The 23152-nt window shown below is 32.2% G+C and overlaps 1 protein-coding gene across 7 annotated transcripts; it reads right to left on the bottom strand.

Moving 5' to 3' along the window:
* Positions 1 to 225: 225 nt before the first annotated feature.
* LOC140060492 (caspase recruitment domain-containing protein 11-like) lies at positions 226 to 23125 on the bottom strand. 7 transcript variants are annotated; one of them, XM_072106784.1, is made up of 14 exons: positions 22816 to 23125; positions 16720 to 16920; positions 11636 to 11758; positions 8238 to 8476; positions 6355 to 6459; positions 5918 to 6112; positions 5548 to 5676; positions 5196 to 5321; positions 4505 to 4672; positions 4165 to 4200; positions 3852 to 3887; positions 3454 to 3503; positions 2620 to 2699; positions 226 to 2357 (listed from the first exon to the last, which is right to left on the bottom strand). In XM_072106784.1, the coding sequence occupies exons 1-14, from the start codon at positions 22871 to 22873 to the stop codon at positions 2251 to 2253; spliced, it is 1653 nt and encodes a 550-aa protein (XP_071962885.1). In that variant the 5' UTR covers positions 22874 to 23125; the 3' UTR covers positions 226 to 2250. The 7 variants fall into 7 exon arrangements, with proteins under 7 accessions (XP_071962885.1, XP_071962846.1, XP_071962836.1 ...); XM_072106745.1 differs by having other exon boundaries at positions 3454 to 3884; positions 22816 to 23122; XM_072106735.1 differs by having other exon boundaries at positions 3454 to 3887; positions 22816 to 23121.
* Between the last annotated feature and the right edge of the window lie 27 nt (positions 23126 to 23152).

Here is a 23152-nt window from a genome sequence, read left to right as displayed (position 1 = left end):
TTTATTTCTTAATTGTGTGCTTCCTTTATTCTCTGTTTGTGTTTATGTTATGACAGCTATATTATGTTTTTATTCCTTGAAAACTGTAATTTCAGACAAATTTGTTTGGGTCCTTGTGCATAGAATTGACAACACAATGTCACCAAAAAGATCCAATTGGGAATTGCTGATAGTATACCGCTATTGTATTTGCACATGCACCAATAAAGATCACACAAAACAATACTAATTCGATATATTTATTGATAAAAATTATACTGTAAAAATATATTTCAATATGATGCACTTTATAATAAAATAAAATACAATGTATAAAAATTTCTTTTTTTTCATCACAGAAACACCCCAGTGAAATTCTGGAAATTACATTTTTTTACAGTTAAAGCTTTTTATCATTAAAATCTTTAAAAAGTGGAACATTCAGGGTTTTTGGGCAGGACATGATGTGACCTAAAATCAAGACAATAACATCAAAATTAGGACAGTTGTAATCACACAAGGTAGGGTATTTAGGATGATTCATCTGCAGGAATACAGATGTCCATGTAGTCATTACATAGTGTTATATTTATCACTGTAGCTATATTATGTTAATCTCTTTATAAAGTATAGGCCAACAATTTCAGATACATTTTAATTATACAGTACTCGATTCTTACTTTCACAAAGTCATTTTTTTTAATGAATCTGATAACCAGGATCCTGCCTTTGTACATACAATAAATTACCTTCAGCATCTAAGGATTTATACTAGCTGTAAATTATATTAGTTATTTACATTAATATTTCCTATAAAAGTTGTTTAGCTTATGTAGGCCCTGTGTATCTAAAGGCAACAGTTTAAGATAAGATAAGATAAATCTTTATTGTCATGAACACAACATGGCGAACATGAAATTGGTTAAACTTTTTAATTTAATAAACTTAATGTACAATATTATTTAACATGATTTATCATTAATTATAAAATTATATATTACTGTATTATAAGCTTTTTAGGTTTTGGGAATGAAAGAAGAAAACCTACACAAAATGACCAGTAAACTTTTAATGCAATAAAACCTTCTAATTGTTTGTAAAGAACTTTCGCACCTTTCCACACTAACACTCTAATTACTAGCCTGTACCATTTGAATTTAAACTTCCCTTAAAATATATACATATATGATACATATATAATAATAGAAACACTACAGCTTATTAATAATAATGCTGAAAGATATAACAAGCAACAAGCTTTTTAAAAACTGAGGAATGCAAAAGTCTTCAAATTTAAACTAAACACAACATGTGTTATGCATGTCATAATGGTCTACATTAATCACTTAAACTACTGTAACTGTCTACACTATCAAACTAGTTTGACAAAACAAGTGTTACTTGCCTAAATATGGTAGTGGTGTGACATCCTCATGACAATAATGGGCACATCACATTTCTTTGTCACATAAAGTTTGATAGTGTAGACAGAGCTTTATGTATGTCATTATGATCTACATTACCCACTTAAACTACAGTATACATTAGTCGTAAAATGTTTTATTTTGACTGTTTTACACTACTTTTTAAAAACTTAAATAAAAATGATAAACACACATCCATGCAAAATCAGGAAGGCAGGTGGCAAGGGAGGCAAATGTGTATATTAAGATTATCTAAAATTCACCAATAAAAATGTAAAATGTATACAATGGTCCTCAGCCATGGAATTTGTATTAAGCTCTGTCTATACTATCAAACTAGAGAGAGCTTTCGGTTTTAAATGACCCATTCAGCCATAGTCCAGTGCTCGTCATAATCTCCACCCCAGATGATTAGCGTCACACCAGATGATCATCTCCATACAAGAGGATGACCCCTGCTCTTTTTGAAAATGGTACCAAGTCTTTATATAATAACATGTGCATTCATGCACATAGGATCAGAATGAGGAAATAACAGTATCTTATTTACGGATCCAGATCATATATAATGGCTTTTTATATGCCAGTCAGATACCTTGCATTCTTCATTCAGAATTTGTATTCACGTTAATTATCCTAAATTTGGCAACATGTACTATATAGTCACTCATAAACAATATTTTTAGGGTGTTGTACACTTCGTTCATTTGTTTTCAAATGCATTTTTTGTTTGTTTTATTTTCGTTACATGTCAAGCTATATTATTATTTATAATTCATCATTACCCTCAAACCCAGAATTGATAGTGCATTTCATTTACAAATTTCTGCCTGTAGAGATGCATTTTTTATTTGTTTTTCGGTTTTGAGATGTCAACAAAATCGTAGTTGGCGGATGATAAGAGGTTAAGGTCGGTGAGAGACATAGAACGCCTTTTATATACCTCAGGATAATCTAGAAAATCAAGTTTTTAAAATTATACAGTATATACAAATATTGACGAACATGCTAATTTAACGTAAATTTTAATTTAGGTTATAGTAATATAAGTACTGACATTGATTTGCAATCTTGCGAGTTGCCACTGTCAAATAAATTGTTATGTCAGTGAATTATTATTGTTTAGTATTCTCCTCCTCAGAAATGTGGTGTTGTTTCACAATATGTAACAAAGTGGAGGGGGTGTACTATTACTCAATAAATATTATATACTAACCATATGGATCTTCCTCTTCATCTTCATCAATAATTTCTTTCTTGTTCTCTTCTCTGATATCAAAAGATTTTCCACCAAAGCTAAGAATAAGAATATTAAAATGTAGACTTACTTAATTTATCTGTTATGTTATCTGCTAAAGTTTATTTAGGCAACATAAAAGATGATGAGAAAGGGAGAGAGACTAGTGGAGAGGGGAGAGAGAGCAGTGAAAAAGGGAGAGAGAGTGGATAAAGGAGAGACTGAAGAAAGGGGGAAGTGTGGCGGAAAGGAAGAGACACAAACTTAGTGAAAGCTACATTACCCTCACAAGCATCATTCAGAAAAAAGAGAAAGGGGGAAAGAGCAGAGAAAGGGGAGAGGGCGATGAGAAAGGGGGAAAGAGCAGAGAAAGCGGAGTGAGAGGTGAAAAGGGGAGAAAGAGTGGAAAAAGTAGAGACCAGAGAAAGGGGGAAGTGTGGAGGAAAAGAAGAGATACAAACTTATTGAAAGCTACATTACCTTCACAAGCATCATTCAGAAAAAAAAGAGAAAGGGGGAAAGAGCAGAGAAAGGGGAGAGAGCAGCGAGAAAGGGGAGAGAGCAGCGAGAAAGGGGAGAGAGCAAAGAAAGCGGAGTGAGAGGTGAAAAAGGGAGAAAGTGTGGAGAAAGTAGAGACCGGAGAAAGGGGGAAGTGTGGAGGAAAAGAAGAGACACAAACTTAGTCAAAGCTACATTACCTTCACAAACATCATTCAGAAAAAAAGAGAAAGGGGGGAAGAGCAGAGAAAGGGGAGAGAGCAGTGAGAAAGGGGAAGTGTGGAGGAAAGCATCATTCAGGTATAAAAATCTTACCATGTCAACGTGAATCTATTTCTAGTTGAGCCTGGGTTAACATCCATTGACAGGTTGTCTGCTCCTCGATTAGAACGGATGTGAGGACGGCGAGCTGGTACAGTTGAAGGTACGTCTGAGTCTTTGTCACTTAAGGACTCAATACTACTACATGAAGAGTCCGGCATAGAGACCGATTCATCAATATCACTACATATGGTTTTCCGCTGTAATGTGGCGTAAATATTTCCGGAACGTAAAGGTGAGCGTGCAATTGGGGAGCAGGCGCCTATGGCATCAGAACGCTTACGGAATGAACTCGGTTCACTGTCTGTAGCAGTATGTCCAATGTTGAGATGCAGTTTTGGATTGGAGCAGACGGTTCCTGTGGATTCGGCTGTTGACTTGTCATCCATGGAATTACGAGGTGATCCTCCTTTTGAAGATCCTGACTGCTGAAAAAAATATTATAGCTATTTATATATAGTACATAACCTGAGGGAGAGCATAGAGATATTGTAGTGAACTATAATATCTCTATGGGAAGGGGATGTAAGTCAAAAGAGGTATACGAGTATAGTACTGAAGCACCGGTCAAACAGTAGCACAGATGTTTTTGACTACAAGATTCAGGAATTTAGGATTTAACTAAATAGGATTAGGACAAGTAATAAAGTTGTCAAATTGCCTTTTCTATTTAGTTATCAATTTAGTAATAAGCAAAATATTTACCGAGCCACCTGCATAACCAAGATCTGGACTTACACCCTACAAGATAAATAACATAGAAAAAGATATAAAATTTATGGACATGGTTGAATAACAAATTTGTATGTAAGCCTATATAAAGAACATATTGTCTTAAAACTGGAATTCAGACATCACAAACTTAAACAAATTTCCCGTATTAAAAAGCATAAACATTTTCATGTAGTCTCATTCTTTTATGGGTGTCCAGTTTTGTAAAAATTTATTGTATTAAAATTTGCATTTTTACTCAATTGTGAAACTTTTTTTGAACATTTGAACATTACGCTTATTTTGTAAGAATTAACTATATATTATAATTTACCTTTTTTCTTTTTGCCGTGCCACAATTTATAGCTTTTGTTAAAACACTTTTTTCATGTACAAGGGTCATATTCTTGTTGTGAAGTTCTTGCACTTTGTACAACAAATCCCTCTGTTCTCGCAAAAGTGAATCGATGTGTGTTTCCAATGAGTTTCGATCTTCTCTCACCTACAAGAAAAACAGAATCTATAAAGCATACCTAATGATAATAAGAAACGTTCTATATTTGTGTTTGAGCAAAACAGTGATGAGTGAATGAAAAACTGTAATTATTTAGGTTATATGCATTATCATGCATATATTTTCTTTATTTATTTATTCTTTCCTTAGCACTATTTTATTCATCAATTATCAGATCAATTTCATCTAGTTACATAAATTTCTTATGGCCATTATACATTATAAATAATTAAAGATTCTGACAAAATCAATCAAACAATATATCTTTTAAAAATCAATATATCTTTATTTAAATCAATGCATATAACCTATAATTCGTCATGGTGACGAATTAAATCTAGTTTCATATTTCATTAATGTTAATGATGGAATAATAGAAGTATTCTATTTTGCTATTATGTACTTGTCTGAAATGTCCATTCATACAAACATCACATCACCATTTAATAAAATGTATTAAAACTACCACATTAACATATTTATTGATTGTTAGTAGGATAAAATATATTACCTTCTTTAAGTCTTCTTCTGTTCTGTCGGAATGTTTAATATTTAGTTCATGAAGTTGTTTGTATCGTATTGCTTCTCGTTCAAAATTTTGACAAGTGAATCGAACATCTTCCAGGTCACTCATTGCCTGTAAATAATATGTAAAATACATATCTTAAATATACAAATTTTTTTTAAATAAAAATATTTAAATATATATATATATATAGATCAGGATGCTATAATGATAAGTTAAATGAGGTAAAAAGAATTCTAAAAGTTGATTGTTTGCTATTCAATCACTTTAAAGGGGGATTTCGGTTTTAAAATTACTATTGTTTGTTTGTTGAGGAGGGAGAGTGCAGCTTACTTACCGTTATTCTTTCTTCTTCTGCAGTGTTTAACTCTTTCTGTGTGTGTTGCCATTCTTCTGCAAGATGTTCACATTCTGCAGTTTTGTCTCGTAGGTCGTCTCGTAAAATTGCAACCTCTACATCAACACCCTGTCAAAATTAAAAGCACAATAATATATGATACATTCAGAGTTTATTAAATAAACCATTATTAAACATACAAAATTGTTTTCTTAAAGCTCTGTCTACACTATCAAACTATTTTGACAAAAAAAGTGTGATGTGCCCAAATATAGTAGTAATATGCCCAAATATGGTAGTGATATGACATCAACATGTCCATATATGGGCACATCACATTTTGTTGTCACATAAAGTTTGATAGTTTTACCTTGGAATCTGTGTACGCTGCCAGTTCCCGACGTAGTCTCTCAATCTCCATTTCCATTGACCGTGTTAAGTCGATGGATGGGCTACGTGTTAACACTTTCGAGTTCCTTGATGACTTGATAATTTCCTTTTGGATTTTCTGGTGTTCTTTATACCCTTCAAGTTGACGTTTCAAATCTGTGATCTCCACATTGCTCTAAAACAAATTAAAAGTCAATTTGCTTAATACATTTTGTCATCACATAAATAAATTCCTTACTAAAATATACTAAACTATATTCAATTCAATTCGTTTATTCAATATTCAATAAATATTTTCCACACATAATAAAAATACATCAAATAATAATTAATAAAAAACATAGTTGCGGTTTATAATTGTCTTGTCTACGGGCAATCCTAATTGTTGGTCCTTGCAGAAAATGTGTTTTATCTTACACTTCTTAGACGGCGCTGTATGGCTTCTTTTTCTTGTTGCAATTGGAGAGATTTTGCCAGAATGTTTCTTTGCTGTGTCGTTAAGTCATTCAATTCATGTTGACTCTATTAAATGAATCAGAAAAAAGTGAATAAAAATAATAACACAATAGAATGAAAATGAGAATTATTAGGATTAAAATAAAGCAGAAAACCCTAAAATGCTCACAATTTTGTGTTATATACCAGATGGCAGTAGTAAATATTCACTGGACATCAAGATGTAATAATAATAATAATAATAATACAGTCGTATAAATTTATAACGTGCCAATTCCAGCAGTAAGTGATCAAAGGCGTATGAGAGAGCTCAATCTGAAGAAAAAGATGAGTTTTCAAGGCAGATTTAAAGGCGATAGTAGACGAACATGATCTGATAGAGGCGGGTAGGTCATTCCATAAGCGAGAGGCAGCAGAAGTGAAGGTGCTTAAGCCATATGTTTTAGTGCTAACGCCCGTATTCTTAAACCGGACTTTAGTCGTAGTTCGAGCTAAAACTAAAAAAATGACGTCATTTTAATTCATAAACCGAACTTCAACTAAATCACCGACTAAATCAGGCCAACCTCGACTAAATCGAGACGGATTTTGATCGATTTTTTTAGTCCTGGAGGGGGCAGACTAAATGGTCGACTAAATGGTTTTTAAACGATGTTTATAAAAAACGTAACAGCCATTGAGTTGTTATATTGGCCAGATATTGAAGAATGAAATATCTATATTTATATTAGCTTAATTAAATATACATTGGTATAAATTATAATAATGAAAATCATCTTTATTTACAACTGTATACAAATTACATTATTTTCTTCGCGCAAGTCCGACTTGAGCTACGTCACGCCATAGCGACAATGGGAGATGCGGCAATTCACCACGCGATGGAAGGTTTAGGGGGCCTAGCGCTTTCTTGTCACGCTATGAAGTGCGTGGTTCGTCACGATCATACTTTGTTGGGGGCCTAGAAAATATAAAAGTTACCGTACCGCCATGGTTCCTAAATATATTTTGTAGATTTTGTTTGTTGTTAACCAAAAGTACTTCACTGTTAAATTAATACTGATCTTGTTCTAATAATTAACGATTAAAATTATTTTTCTTGTGTATAGTCCTGATGCGTAAAAAGTTTTGTAAGAAAATGGAAAGTGATATCAATGCGCAAAATTTCGTCTGCTCCACAAATACTCTCTTGTCATTGGCCAATGTATAGCCTTTAGTACCCAGACGTGTGAAACTCGACTAAAAGCTCGACTTCATTAAGTCGAACTGCAAACTTCGACTACTTCGTTTTTGAATCGAATTTGAAGTAATAGCTCGAACTACGACTTTTCCAAGTCGAACTTCGAACTACGACTAAAGTCCGGTTTAAGAATACGGGCGTAAAAGTCGGAATGGAAAGGAGATTTTTTGAAGACAAGCGAAGGCGACGGGAAGGTATGTGAAGAGGAAGAAGGTCAGAGAGATATGAAGGGGATTTGAACGAGAGAGCTTTATAGGTTAAGAGTAGTATTTTAAAAATTATGCGCTTTTCGACTGGTTGCCAATGTCCCCCAAAGACATAAAAAATGAAGATTCGTAGAAAAAGACTTTTAATAGGCCATATTGCAGTTTTAATCACTTCTGTAGAAAAAAAATTATGTTTTCACTTATAAAAAGACAAAATAAACGAATTAACTTCTAGTTAATTTGACTATTTTTTGTGATAAATTAGTCAGGGAGAAAATTTTTTTCCAATCCAATATTTGGTCATATTGAATAACTGTGATTAATGTCAACAATATTCAACAAAAATGTTAAACAATTATTTTCATATCTTTTTAACTGACAATTTGTATTGCACCAACCATAGCTATTGCTTGTTGCAACTCATCAAAACGCTGTAATTTGATCATGTTCTTATTATGTTTCATCTTCAGGATGTCGTTATATCGCTGAAGTTCGTTGACCTTGCGTATTAAGTTCTCATTCTCATTTTTATAGCTTTCAACTTTGCTTGCCATCTTTGCGCTTTCAAACGCTAAATTCTTTATTAAATCCTGATGTTGTCTACATGTTTCTCCCACTAATGGCTTCCCCTCAGGTCCTAGAAAGAAACAAATATTATTTAACTATTAATTTTTTTTTCATTTATAGTGACAGTGACACTAACATTTGATATTTAAAAAAAAATACATATTCATGATGAATAATTTTATATGGGCTTTTACACAAAATAAAACACTTTTACAAAGAATACCATCATATCTTAATATATGTAATATTAGCATCTTTATAGTGCAACCTAAAATCAATGTGACCTGAACTAAATATATATTCATATTTTTACAAAAATCAGATGTTTATAAAAATTCCCGAAATTGTTATCCGTTTCATATTTTGTTACCATATTTCCTCCATCTTTTGGAAATCAGCCAACCAAACGAATACAATTAAAAAGAAATAAGCTACAGTGGAGATCATTAAATTAAAACCCTAAGGCAACCCTGGATTTGAAGGTTTATAAAAGATTTTCTGGAACCTTCGAGATATCTTCATGTTCTAAACAAATCTGCAAACTCATAATGTAAACAATTGACGCAATGATATGGAATTTCTAGGTGAAATTCTACAAATACTGATAAAGCAACAAGGAATATAGCAGGGTTCGCTCATTTCTGCTATGAGCAAATAACTGGTTAAATGTCATTAACATAAACATAAAAATATATATAAAATTGTATTACAGTTTTTAAAATGAAGTATCATTGCCAAGTAAATAGAAATGGATTAGATTCCTTTGCTTAAAGTTTTTTTTTTATACATTTGAGTGGGTGAGAATAAAGTTGAACTGATTTAAGAACCCCAACAGTCCTTTTCAGAACTATACTGTGGTGTACTACTACCGCAAACTTTATTTCAACAAAAAGAAAGCCTTCTATTAAATATACAGATCAAGATTATCCTTTTCACAAAAGACTCATTTTGAAAGGACAATACACTGTATGATCTTTAAAAAACTAATTCCTAGCATTTAAAAGCTTTATCTGGTACCATAATAAGGAAAAGGAAATCGAAATGGCTGCAGCCCACACAGTTCCAATAACCAAGGATGTTAACAAATGAGGCCATAATAACTTATTTAGCTTCTAATACATTTCATACACAAAAGTACATTACTTTGCAAACAATCAGGTTTAGTAATCAAAAGCACAAATACAACCTGTAATTCTGCATACGAATTATTAAATATTTTGTATTGAGTGTAGCCAAAAATAGCAACACTTTGTTACTATCATTTTTAAAAGGAAACTGTCAGTTATTTGTAAAGAACATTTATTAAACTGAACATTTTTAAGTGGGGATGGAACGGACTGCTACAACTGTTGACATTGAAAAAGAGATGAAATTTACCGTTAAATTATGGCAAAGGTGTCAATAACTGAAGCTTTCCATTTGGCCAATGTAAACAGGTTTTTGAATAAAGCTCTGTCTACACTATCACACTTTATGTGACAAAAACATTTTATGTGCCCATATATGGACATGATGATGTCATATCTTTACCCTATTTGGGCATATCACTACCATATTGGGGCACATCAAACTGTTTGATAGTGTAGACAGAACTTAAACGAAGAGTAAACTGCTCATTTGGAAACCTATGTCCTTATTTTCTGCGGAACATGTGCATGGGATCTTCAAATGTGAACACAACTGTTGGCATGTTCTGTTTGTGTTGATGTTATGTTCAATATTAAGATAATTAGAAGAACACAATCTGCCACTTTTCTATGGAATGACAATTGACTGAAATGTTTTACAGCTATTATTTAAATTCCCTCTCTATAAACTGTACCAACTAATCTATGTATTTCAGTTTTGTTTTGAGTCTGGCATCACCAGGTACAAAAAACAAATTGATTCATATCCAATAATTTACAAATAAAAAACAAAAATAAAATGACACCAACAAAGAAGAAACCTAATATTATTAGGGTGATCTGCACCCGCATACAAACCAAAATCAAGTTACTCCCAATTACTTCTGTAACATCTAAATTTCAGATTTAATGAAATAAGGGGCAGTAGAATAGAAGCAATTGGAAGCTGTTACATCAACTGATTTATAAGAATGTACAGTACAGGTTATCATTTGGAATTTTGACAACTTTTCCGTTAAGTATCTTAGGTGTGCAACTAGTACGTAATGAACACATCTACATTACAGATTAGTTAATTACCGTAAATCTTCTAATAGTAATGACCCACACTCTAATAGTAACCCCTCTTCTAATAGTAACCCACCTTATAAATCAATCTCTAATAATAACCCACTACTCTAATAGTAACCATAGGGGTTACTTAATAGTAACCATAGGGGTTACTGTTAACGGATGGGTCAATCTATAATAATAACCCACACTCTAATACTGTAATAGTAGTAACCACCTTCTAATAGTAACCCACCTTATAAATCAATCTATAATAATAACCCACTACTCTAATAGTAACCATAGGGGTTACTTAATAGTAACCATAGGGGTTACTATTAGAATCACAAACACTATTAACAAAACGACACTAAAATCAACATTTGATTTATTCCTTAAAATAGGCATGATTGAAATGACAACGACAAAAGCATACAGTTAGCATAAGCTGTAGTTTGAATCTAGTAAAAACTGTGACAAGACTGAGAAATTTGTTTATTTTATATTTTTCTTTTCATTATGAAAACTGGCCGTATTTTGAAAATAAGGAGATAATGCATGTTGATCTCGGGAGTGGGGGAGGATGGAGTGTTTTTGAGTTTATAAAGTTCAACCAAATTTGTTCATTCGTACGGTTTTATTATTTTGCTATAAGTTGCTGCCCGGAAAGTAGTAACCTACTCTAAATTGTAACCCCACTTCTATTAGTAACCCACCCTAAAAAACAATCAAAGAATAATAACCCATGGTTACAATTAGAAGATTTACGGTAACATTTACTGCCACCACCAAAGATTTCTGGATTGAATATATACCAATCATATTGTATGATTACAAAGTACATACAATAGAAAGAAGGAAGACAACTTTTTTTTTGCGGAAGCCATTTGAATCACACTTATCTATATGATTTCCTTATTATTCTAACAGAGTTGTGATTTGGGCTCAAGTATGCCTACCAAGTTTTAGGTAAAATACAATGGTTGAGTCTACCATGGTTTGGTTTAATTAAACACAGTGGTTTCATGGGAGACTAATGGCTAAGAACTTACCTCGGGAAACTGGTTCTTTTCCAGACAATTGTTTATAGAGTTCAGGATACCTTGTCTCAAGGATCCCAAGGAACACTTTAAACCCCATTTTTCCTTTGGTTGCTAGTTTATCCAAAAATGCACCTTAAAAACAAAATTAAAATAGATTGATATATTTCTGATGGGTGATGCAATTATTAGTGTGATTCTTTATTATTTATATTTAGGGCATTTAAAGAAATTTCAGAAAACATACTCAAAATACAAAAGTAATGGACTTTTGTAGCTCTAGTATTACAAAGTGATTTGAACCAATGAGTCTAGAATAAAAAAAAAAATTAATCTTCCCCAACACTAACTGTACTAACTATAGTATATACAGAAAATAAAAGTAAACACGTAAATATATATTTTTAAACACAAACTAATGTACAATAAACTTACAATCCAATGTTCTCCAAAATCCAAGGCAAAAACTAAAAAATCCAGGTTTTACAGTGTTGAATCTTATTGAAATCTAATTTAATACATTGAACAATTCTCAACTAAACTAGACCACAAGGTGTACATTGAATGTCTGAAACTTAAATGATGATTGTTGTTGCGAGTAATATGGATATTTAGTCTTTACCTAAAGGAAGGAATCTCTTATTATGTCCAATTAGACTTCATTAGTGTTTCGAAACTCCCCGGACATTTCAGCGTAAGTCAACATCTAATCGTAAATAGTTTTGACTGAATGGTAAACATTGTTTGAGGAAATCGAGTAATCCTTCACGTTTAACGTGAGACAAGTAAATAGCCAACATAAAAACGAAACAAAAATATCGGAAACTTTCTGTAAAGGTTTGATAATTTGAGAGTTATTTTAAAACTGGTATCATGATTCTATCATGACTGATGCTATTTTTGTTTTCATAAATGTGAATGATTTGTTTGTCTACCTTCTGGTCTGCTTAAAAAGTCTATGTTGTAGGATGGACTTTAACAGGAGAAAGGAAATTGCCGACAAACTCAAGTTTGAATACGTAACTGAAGTTCTCTTAAAATGAATTGATTAAGTACCTTTTTAGAATACAGCAAGTCCTCTAATTTTGTTTATCTTTTTTCCATAAAGTATTTAAATTGAAATTGAAAATACATTAAATGATAAAAATAACTGTTGAAGGTCATAAAACTAAGTAGTAGATAAAAGTGCAAACTCATTCTCAAGTAGTACAGTAGTGGGATGTACGAATATTATATTCATAAATACATATCCGGAGGTTTTACACTTTATCCTAATCATATTATAATATAGCATTTACTTATTACTGAAAAACAAGCTCAGTGCAGGATTTAAGTAAATCTAAGGAAGTCGTCCACCCAAGGGTCTTAAAAAGGCCCACATCACAAGGAAGTCCATATAAGGTTTTTCAAAGAAGTCCATATAAAAAGAAGCCTACAGTATAACATAATTTCAGGTTATCGCAGTGCAACTTTAATTCTGGCCGTTGACCTTTCAAGCATCTTGAATGTTTGAATACAGATTCAAACAGTATTTTGCATTTAGCTGAAATGTGGGCAATAAAAACAAATTATATTCTAAAATCTATTTTGAATTAATGAAAATGGATTTCTTCGGCACCATGTGGGAAACAGACCCTAAATGAAGTCCTCCTCAAAATAAATTCTTCCGAAATAGATTGCTGAGGAGTGTAATGAAATGGGTATCTGTGGGTTAGCTTTATGGTTTTATTATCCGTTTACACCCCATTAAATATCCACTACAATGTTTTATCAACTAAATGGAAATCAGTTTTAATATTGAAACAGCATATTGTAAATCAATCATCATTAATTTAGACTGTAAATGTCTTATTTTTAGACATTTTCTTTTTATCAAAAAAACTTCCTTGATATAATTGATTCATTGAGGAGTAATGGAAGTGCAAACATGTTTTGTTGCCAAGAACATGGTAAAATAAATAGGAGAAATTTCATATACAGACAGTTTATTAACTTCCTTAAAGTCTCCCTGAAAAATAATTTGAACATTAACTCCTTTTGTTGAATATGGCATTTTAAGGTCATAATAGTTATTCACTTTGACCATGTATGTAACCATTTATTGTGTATTTTTAGATTTATAATCAAATGGTACTTTGCATCCTGGTTTAGGTTTATAAACAACGTTATATTGAAAAGACCCAGAAAATCACAGAAATAACAATTTTAGTTTTCTAATTTTGAGATGTTTTCTTTGATAAATCAATATATAACTACCGTACTGACGCGGGTATAAGCCCATACTCGGGTATAAGCCCACCCCCAACTTTTGACTAATTTTCATGAAAAATGAGGCACTCGGGTATAAGCCCACTCATTAATTCGAAGATCTACAGTGTGTGTCGTAATACATTATTTTGTATTTGGCGACGTCCATACACCGAATACACCTACCTTTGATCATAACCAAGCTAGGCTAATATACGCTAGGCCATATGAGGCCTAGCGGTCCTGTTTTGTTTACACTCCATCGCGGTCGAAGATCGCTTCACACACGACGCTACAAGTCGCCAAAACGGAAAACCACTATTTGGTATCGGCTGCCATAAACAAACTTATTAAATTTCTTTGGTACATTTCTATTTAACGAACATTGTATACTTGCTTTTCTGCTTGATAAATTCTTGTTAAATTGATGTTTAAAATAAGATATTTTACGATAAATTACACGAACTATAAACTTAATTTTCCGACACTCTACACCTCGTGTATTTAGAGGCAACGTCGTACATGTGAGGGCGCTCGCTCGCATGGTGGAATACACAGTGTACATGTGCTGTTTTTGACGATCTGCATTTTTGGATCCTCGGGTATAAGCCCCAAACTTGACGTGATTTCATGTTCGAGGGGGGTGGGCTTATACCCGCGTCAGTACGGTATATTTTTTAAACAGGATAAGTAAAATTATTTCAAACTGAACTTCCTTATAAGATAGGAATCTATCAAAATAGTCTTATTTATTATTATTAATATTTTCGTTTCAATGATTCATCTTGTAAATGTATTGTTTTCTTGTTGGGATTGTAATGAAGCAGAAACCGGATCAAACCCTTTTTCAATATAGACTTCCTTAATACAGTTTAAACTGTGCAGTTTATTAATATTTTCAAATATTCTTCTTTTTTTAGAATATTGGCAGTTCCCGTAAGTAATAAAACTATTTACACAATACCAACTTTAAAACTGACAAACATTGTAAATATTACAAGATGGAAGGGGAGAAAACCAAATAATAACACAAGGGCAGAACATTTTTTAAAAGTAAAAAAAGAAGGAAAAAAATACCTTTGTATTGAATTTTATTACTACAACAATACAAAGGGGTCTTTTTCAGAATACTGTAGTTGGTATCCCCAGCCTTTGGCAACAAAAATACAGAGGTAGAAAAACTAAATATTTGTCTCCCTGCAAAGTTACAATAATTGTCAAAATGGTCAATTTCATAACGACTAATTTTACTGCCAAATTAATCAATTTCAGTATTGAATATATTTAAATGAATTACACATATTAATAAATTGCCTACTTTCTTGATTGCACGATTAGTCTTTTAAAGATATCATAACAACTAATTTTACTGCAAAATTAATCAATTTCAATATTGAATATATTAAAATGAATTATACATACTAATAAATTGCCTACTTTCTTGATTGCACGATTAGTCTTTTAAAGATTTTCGTTTTATAATTAACGGAGAGAGTTTCACTTTGTAAAACTCAACTTGGCAGTGTCGATACCCCCTAAAGTGAAAGTTTAAAGAGGGATAAAAGCTAATAAACAAAGTACATAGTAAAGTAAACAACTACGGACCTTACAAGCTATTATTAATCTAACGCCTTGGGAGACTAAACATTTTCCTTCTTGTAAACTGTGGAGGAATATCAAGAGACTTTGCTGACAAATTTCACTCGTAAACAATATTACATGCAAAAAAAAAACTTTTTACGGTGTTGACAATTCTTCTGACACTTTGTTTGGGAACTTTTTCAGACAAAAAAACATGTTTACATTTTTGTTCCTTTTTTTTAAATTGAATCTATTTGGCAAAAATAAAACAATAACAAAGTTACAGCAATGTATAACTGCAATTTACTGTAATACTTTTTTGATTGATGTACTTTTTGCTTATTTATTTTAAATCAATTGATGTCTAGCCAACTGTTGATTTTCCCACATTAAATTTATTATTAATTTAAAAAAATGAAATATGAATATAAACAAATTAAGAATGCTAAAATGATTCCACTGTTGTTTTTTCTAATTTTTTATTTTATTTTGGATTTTAATAACAATTATACATCGGGAAAAAAAACAAAATGGTATTAAATGCTATAAATTGTATTTGTTTTGGATAACCTAAATTTGTGTACAAACAACACGTTTATGTTGAAAAATTGGATAATTTGTACGAATGGAAAAAAATAATTAAAGTGTAACAATATCCAGGTGTATGACAGGACGAATTAAAAGACCCTGTTAATTGTTTTGGAATAATATTAAATCTGTACTTCTTTTTTACAAATAAAAATGGTCAGGTTACAAGAAATCATCAATTAAATGCATATATTATAACATAATAATATTCTACAATGTGACACAAATTTTAAAAGAAAATTTTCCCAATTAATCCATTTGTTTTTCTTTTTCTAACCCTGTTTAATTTAAGGAAAACAATATCCTATATCCTCTTCCAGATAATTTAAGATGATGTGTTTCATTTTACAATAGATGGAAAATTGAAGATGAACATTCGAAGGTTGTAGAAATAGGAAGTTTCATTTTGTTTATAATAGTTAGTCTAAGTCTAGGAAGTTTTTAGATGTAATCTGATCATTAAAATTACTTTAACATGTACAGTGTTCTAGGATTTGAAAATAAGAGACGATAATTTTTTCAAACTATTTTGGACTATAATTAGGATATTTAATGGCGCCAGGACAGAAGCAATAAAAAAAAAATAACAAAAAACAACATTTAAGTTTTCATTCAGCTTTATGATGGATAAGTCTTACTAAAAACTAATTATATTTAAATGTTTCATACACATACGGTACCTGCTTTTTCTTTGTCAGTTGACAGTCGCAAATTCTGTGTAATGCTTTGCTCATCATTCATGTCAAAAATACTTTCACTGCGAAGTGTAAAAAAGAAATCTGAAACATTAATGTCTTTCACAAGACTTTCCCGATTGTCTTCTAACAATACTCTGTAATCTTCGTATTCTGCGTCTTCTACGCTTTCCTTCATTTCGTTATCTGAAAAACATCAAATGAAAGTAAACTAGATTAAAACATCTACTAGTGAGTAACTACAGTATATACATATTTAATAGTAATATCTTATGGTAGTCAATATTTAATAGTAATTAATATCTTATGGCAGTTAAACTAATATATTATTCCAGAAGTTTGAGTAAAGAAACTACCAAAAATCTATAGAATGAGCAAAAACGTACTAGAATCTAGGCTACTCATTTTTAAACTTTTGCAATGTGTGGTGACCAGACAAGCAGAGATGCTTCAGTTGGTGGTAGTAAATATAGTAATTTTAGCTTTGCTTTCCGAGAATTTGAAACCAAAGTCATTTCCTAGAAACAGATCAGTGTAAAGTTTCCTGTTATATTCGTACTTATTGAATGAATAAATGGTTTTGTTACAATCTTGACTCCTACTCTATTTCAACAAGAATTAAATTTTTCTGAAAATCTCGATTTTGCTGTCAAACAGTGTTGAAAAATATGATACTGCTTTACTTCTTGGTAGTTACAATAATAGATTTACCAGCAGACTGATCAAGTATTGACATCTCTATGGTTTTTTCTATTAATCTAGATGAGACGGAGTTAGCAAACAGTTTTTCAATTTGAAGAAAAAAAACTCTGAATATTTCTACACTACGCTCTGCCGTTGTCTACTAAAAGTGAGTTGAACGCACAAAGTTGTGAAAGGGTGGACAACTATCCACCAATAAACATTACATCACCTGTAGATTATGTTCACTACCCACTAACTATAAGTATTCAACAATGCAATGAAACGTAGGCTAATCAAAGATGGGGCAAATATCAAAAAGAGTATCCTATTGTTTATTTCATGGTTCACGTAGTTCTAGGAGGAAGTATTTAAACATACTCTATAAAACTAAATATCATATTATTAAACAGGTTTCTAAAACAGGTCAAAACAAAACAACATTTTCTCTATACTACCATGCATGAGTGCTGCCAATCAATATTTTTTTTACAGATTCTATTTTAAAAAGCACACTAAAATGAATGCATTGAATATTAAAAAGCAAACAATATCGAACCACTTAGGAGTGTTATAGTAAAGGTTGGTTGCATCCAGCCCTAAAATTTAAATAAAGAAAATAAATTAAGAACCGTCTGAACAGTGGGTAATCCTGAATATTTCAGACTAATATTCTAGAAATCCCAGGATTATTTAATCAAAAGGTGGAGTGGGATTAGATGTGTGTATTAAGCTGAGCTCTTACCTGAACTCAAAGTTCTATCTCTTCGTTGCCTGATGAATCTCATCATTTAGAAAGAAACACATTTACAAACAAATCCTAAATATAAGCTAATATTAGCAATAATAGTCCAATGTTGCTGCTGCTTGGGAGATCAATGCAGCTTTAAAGTTTTACTGAACATGGTACTTGACATAGTACAGTGTGTCCGGGTTAAAGCTGACAAAACAATAATACACTGTTGATATTTCCTGTTGGCCTTTATTACATTTTAAAGCACACACTGGGTTAAGCAGTTCATATTTACAAAAAAAAAACAACACTTTATCTAGTTTATGCGTCTATAATTTATTTTTTTTTTTTTACAATATTGTTAGTTAATTAATTATAAGATTGTTATTTCTATTCTTCTTGAAGGTGTTACATTGGACTATTTATATAGACAAATCAATTTGTTTAGGCCTGAAAGCGCAGCCCTTTTAGTCCAGAATTTTGCCAAAATGTCCTCCGTTGGTACTACAGTTACAGGAATTATTAACCAAGGTCATGCATAAAAATGTTATTTATTTATATTATGATGTATTTTCCTCCTAAAAAAAATTTGGTGTTGAATATATGCCATTATATAGCACATAATTAATACACACAAAATATGGCTGAAAAAATAATTAACCTGAACAAATTGTAATTTAAAGCAAAAATTAACAGTTTTTTGTCCTTTTATTTATAAGTGAAATCATTCTTTTTGCTAATTTTTGTTTATATGGAAGTCAACAACTTTAATATTAAGTGTAAAATATTTATTTTTCCATGATTTTGGTGGAACAATACATCTTTAACCAAAGTGTCTGACAAATCAGATTAACTAGCAGATTTCTTTTGACACTAATCAGTAATACAATATTTATACACGTGGAATTAATATTATTATCAGTATTGAAAAAAGTGTCAAAAGAATAAATGTTATCTAAACCACTTGATTGATTATAGTTCAAGCAGGGAGTACAACTCCTTGTTTTAAGTACATGCACTTTTATACTTTGTACCTAGATATTAAGTGGTCATTAACAAAGGTGTACAATTTCAGTCAGACTAAATACAGTGTCATACCAATCAAGGATTTTAAATGGGAGTAGGGGTGGATCCAGCTTCCAACGCCGCCACCACATACTTTTGACAGATTATTAATATATGTTTAGTACTCCCCCAGTTTATAAAAAGTATGGGGCGGGTGAGGGATATGAGTAATTGAGGAGGAAATGGTTGAAAGGCTGGGGCTAGAAAAATTCTGATGGGTTAAATTTGAATTTTTCTTACTATTTACTGTGTTGAAGCATGATGGTTACCTCCATGGTGTAAGAGTATGAATATTTGTTAAACATGTACATTTTTATGACCTTTCATAATTCATACCATTCTGTCTGGATCTATGAACATTCGCTATACCGGTAACGACAAAGTAAAACAAAACCAATATTAATACTATGTATTCATACACTGTACATATACGGTGTAAGTGTAATCTATAGACAATTAAGCTAGATTGACTTTAATCCTCCTGAGTGTGAATGACTCATTTCAGATCAAATATAACAGATGTTATTATCATTGAAGCATATTTTTAAAAAAAACATAACTATTGTATGTATAGCAAATACTAATACAGTTAAAATGAAATCAAACAACCCAATCATTGTAAAATAAGGAAACATCAAAAGTGTTATTTCTAAGATTTGTTGGTTGAGGGTTTAGGGGATTTCCCCTTTTAGTACCAAGCTCAGTATTTAATTCAGGCCACTCAGGTGGCAGGGTGTAGTGTGTGAATGGATAAATAGAAACTTGTTCTGCTCTGCTTAGTAACTACAAACATGGAGAAGAAAGCATGAAATGTGGTTAATAAAACAAATTTTCAAGGAATTTTACCACACAGCACTTGAGTAATCTGATGAGGTGGATGGAGGCAAATTAAACAAACAGTTGTTTCACATCCGGGATTTGAATGTTTTAGAGTATGTTCAGATCTATGGAGTTATGCTTTCGTATCGCAAGCAGTGTCATATTATAATTAGCGTTGTAACAGAAAAGGAGTAATTTTGATTGGTTAGAGGTCAAAAACTTTAATGCATAACTTTGGTATCGTAAGCGGCGTTCACTAATCTTGTACCTTGAGCTGTCGTAACGAACGAAAGAGTATGTGTCGTACGAGGTGGCTTACACTAATCTTTTCCTGGTTCAGACCTATGGAGTTGTACGCCGTGTACAATACGAAAGCATAACTCCGTAGGTCTGAACAGGCCCTTAGTTTATGAGAGCTTTACTATTTACTATTTTGATCAGGTATCAACGAGAAATAAAAGTCCAGTGACTGTTTAACAGTTAAATGATTATTAAGCATTTGCTTAAGATTGAATACCATTCTTTTTTACTGAAGAACAGGCAAACAGGCATATTGATCATTTTATTTCAAGTTATGAATCTAATCAATGAGGGCTGCCTTACAGTTATTACTAAAATAAGTAGAACAGGCAATTTAATGTTAGCGCAAAACATTTTTCAGAAATTGTTTCACCACCCATCCAGCTGATTCCTGATCTTCATGCACTGACACCACCACCACCTCTACTCTACCTGGGCACTAAACATTTTTTTAAATCATGGAGAAACAAAGATTTTAAAACAAAAGAACAAAATGGTACACGAAAAAGGCTAACAATTATTGATGAGTTGCTAATAATGATAATTAAAAAATAGGCTTAATGTATACTCGTTATGGCTAAAGATACGGTACCGTATCAATACTTTTAAAAACTAAAGGTACAGTAATTATAGAGGGCGCTATGTAAGGTGGATGTTAATCAAATAGGTTATTGCATTGGTTTTCTGCAAGCCAGCTGTGTAGCCTAGTGGGCATGTGATGAGGCTCTGGCTTAAGGGGTTGGAGGTTCGATACTCTGCTTAATGTCTTTTTTTTTTAGTTTTTAATTTAAGAGAGATTATTTAGAGGGTTAGGTTTTTAATATTTGGGAAAAAGTTTTAATATTTAGGAACGAGTTTTATATTTAGGAACAAATTTTATATTTAGGTACGAGTTTTAGGATGCAATTTTACCGTACTTTTAGCAAACGGAAGCGCCTTCTATAATTACCGTATGGCGATTTATAAATAACAAATAAAACCTTGTAATTTTCAATATAATGACTATTCATGGGATTTTTTGAATGATATACATTATGACTAATTTCGCACACCATATATTTGTAAGACCGAACCATATTTGGCTGCCAAAAACAGTTACTGCCCGGACCGATTTTATCCAGGCCGGACAGGTTTTGGTAGCCATAAATCATAAATAGTCCCCTGGACCGATTTTGGCATCACCAAAACTGGTCTGCAGGACCAATTTTGGTGTGACAGGCCTAAGGCCTACTACTAATTTAATAATAGGCCTAGGGCCTAGAGTACTTAATTAGCTAGGGTTATTACCATTACTCTGACCTAAAACATAGGGCGCCAGTTCCGTTTCGCACCTGTCGTTTATTTCGACTCAAAATTGGTTAAGTAACCTTATCGTGAGTACCACACCTTAGAATTAGGCCTCAACAATATTTTTACGAAGGAGATCACACAAAGAGTAAAAAATTAATCCTTTAAATTGATGAATTTACAGGTGTGTTTCTCTCGCACATATCGGTTCGTGAATTTCGCATACTCCCATGTTCAATGTTGTTGTTCTATGGAGCGCCAAAAGAGCAATCATAATAGAGGGCTAAAAACTCAATAAATTGTGTATATTTAATGCATTTATTGGTGAAAATTACGTTCAATTTTATCATATTTTGTCAATGTCAATGCAACAAAAATATTACTGTTGATACTGTACATGGTTTTTGCAGGAACTTTTAGGAATGAAAATCGACAAATTCATCATCATATTACATGTACTGTAGATAAATAAATAAATAATATTCCTCTTAGTCTTATAGTCTTAGTCTTAGGTCTAGGGTTGGTTGCTATTTGAAAACAGCAAATTATTAGCAGTAAAATGTTACAGCATTTTTATTGACAAAATATATTAAAATTAAACGTGTATTTCAATAATAAATGCATTCCACGGAGTTTTTAACCATCTATTGTTGTTGCTCTTTTGGCGCTCCATAGAAACGAAAATATTGAACTTCGAGTATGCTAAATTCGCGAACGGTATGCGAGAAACATGTCTGTAAAATCATCAATTTAAGGATTTATTAGTTACTTTTTATGTGATTCTTCTTCATAAAAGTACTTATGAGGCCCAATTTTAAGGTGTGGTATTCACAATAAGTTGCTTAACAATTTGGAGTCAAAAGGAAGTCGAAATAAAAACAGGTGCGAAACGGAACTAGCGCCAAACATAGCCTACATAGGCTAGGCCTATTTAATAATAATAATAATAATATAGGCCTAGGTAGGCCTATTATCATTAATATTATTGAATTAAACATACATTGTCCATCCATATCTCATCCTCCAAAACCCCTGCCAAATCCTCTGTCTGGGACCTGGGTTTTTGACAATTGCTTGCTCCACCACCAGAGTGAGTGGTAGGTAGCCGCCCCGGCCCTGGCTAGGCCTATGCCCTGAATGTTTGGATTTACAGTTCAGTACAGTAGCTAGGCTAGTAGTAGTAGTAGGCTACTTACTTTTTTTTACGTTTGGAGTCCTGAAAAGTATTCGGGTCCCCAGCCCGACCTCGTTCATCTCCTAGGCCTAGAATAGGCTAGCTAGGTAGGCTTTAGATAAATATTATTAGGCCTAGCCTAGGCTAGTAGTAGAGGGCCTAAGCACATGTTGCATCACCGCTGTTGCTTCTTCAAGCTATATGAATCTTTAAGACCATACCATTATAACATTAGGGGACAAATATTACGCTTCTCCAATGAATGGGTTGCTGAATTTGAATAGCTTTGTGAGTGTTTTATTCCCTGTTTTGTAATGGCCTCGTCCTTTCATCCGATTGCTAGCTCTGATAGTAGTTTA

This window comes from Antedon mediterranea, chromosome 1, assembly GCF_964355755.1.
Source record: "Antedon mediterranea chromosome 1, ecAntMedi1.1, whole genome shotgun sequence".
Lineage (NCBI taxonomy): Eukaryota > Metazoa > Echinodermata > Crinoidea > Comatulida > Antedonidae > Antedon > Antedon mediterranea.
This window is presented reverse-complemented; position numbering and strand designations above follow the sequence as displayed.

Excerpts from the sequence above, each read along its gene's own strand:
- LOC140060492 (XM_072106735.1), bottom strand. The coding sequence starts at position 22,873 with ATGAACGAGGTCGGGCTGGGGACCCGAATACTTTTCAGGACTCCAAAC. Across the intron at positions 6,113-6,354 it reads TACAGCGCCGTCTAAGAAGT|AGCAATGTGGAGATCACAGA; the intron begins GTAAGATAAAAC and ends AATTTGTTTTAG. Across the intron at positions 3,888-4,164 it reads TTGGTTATGCAGGTGGCTCG|CAGTCAGGATCTTCAAAAGG; the intron begins GTAAATATTTTG and ends TATTTTTTTCAG.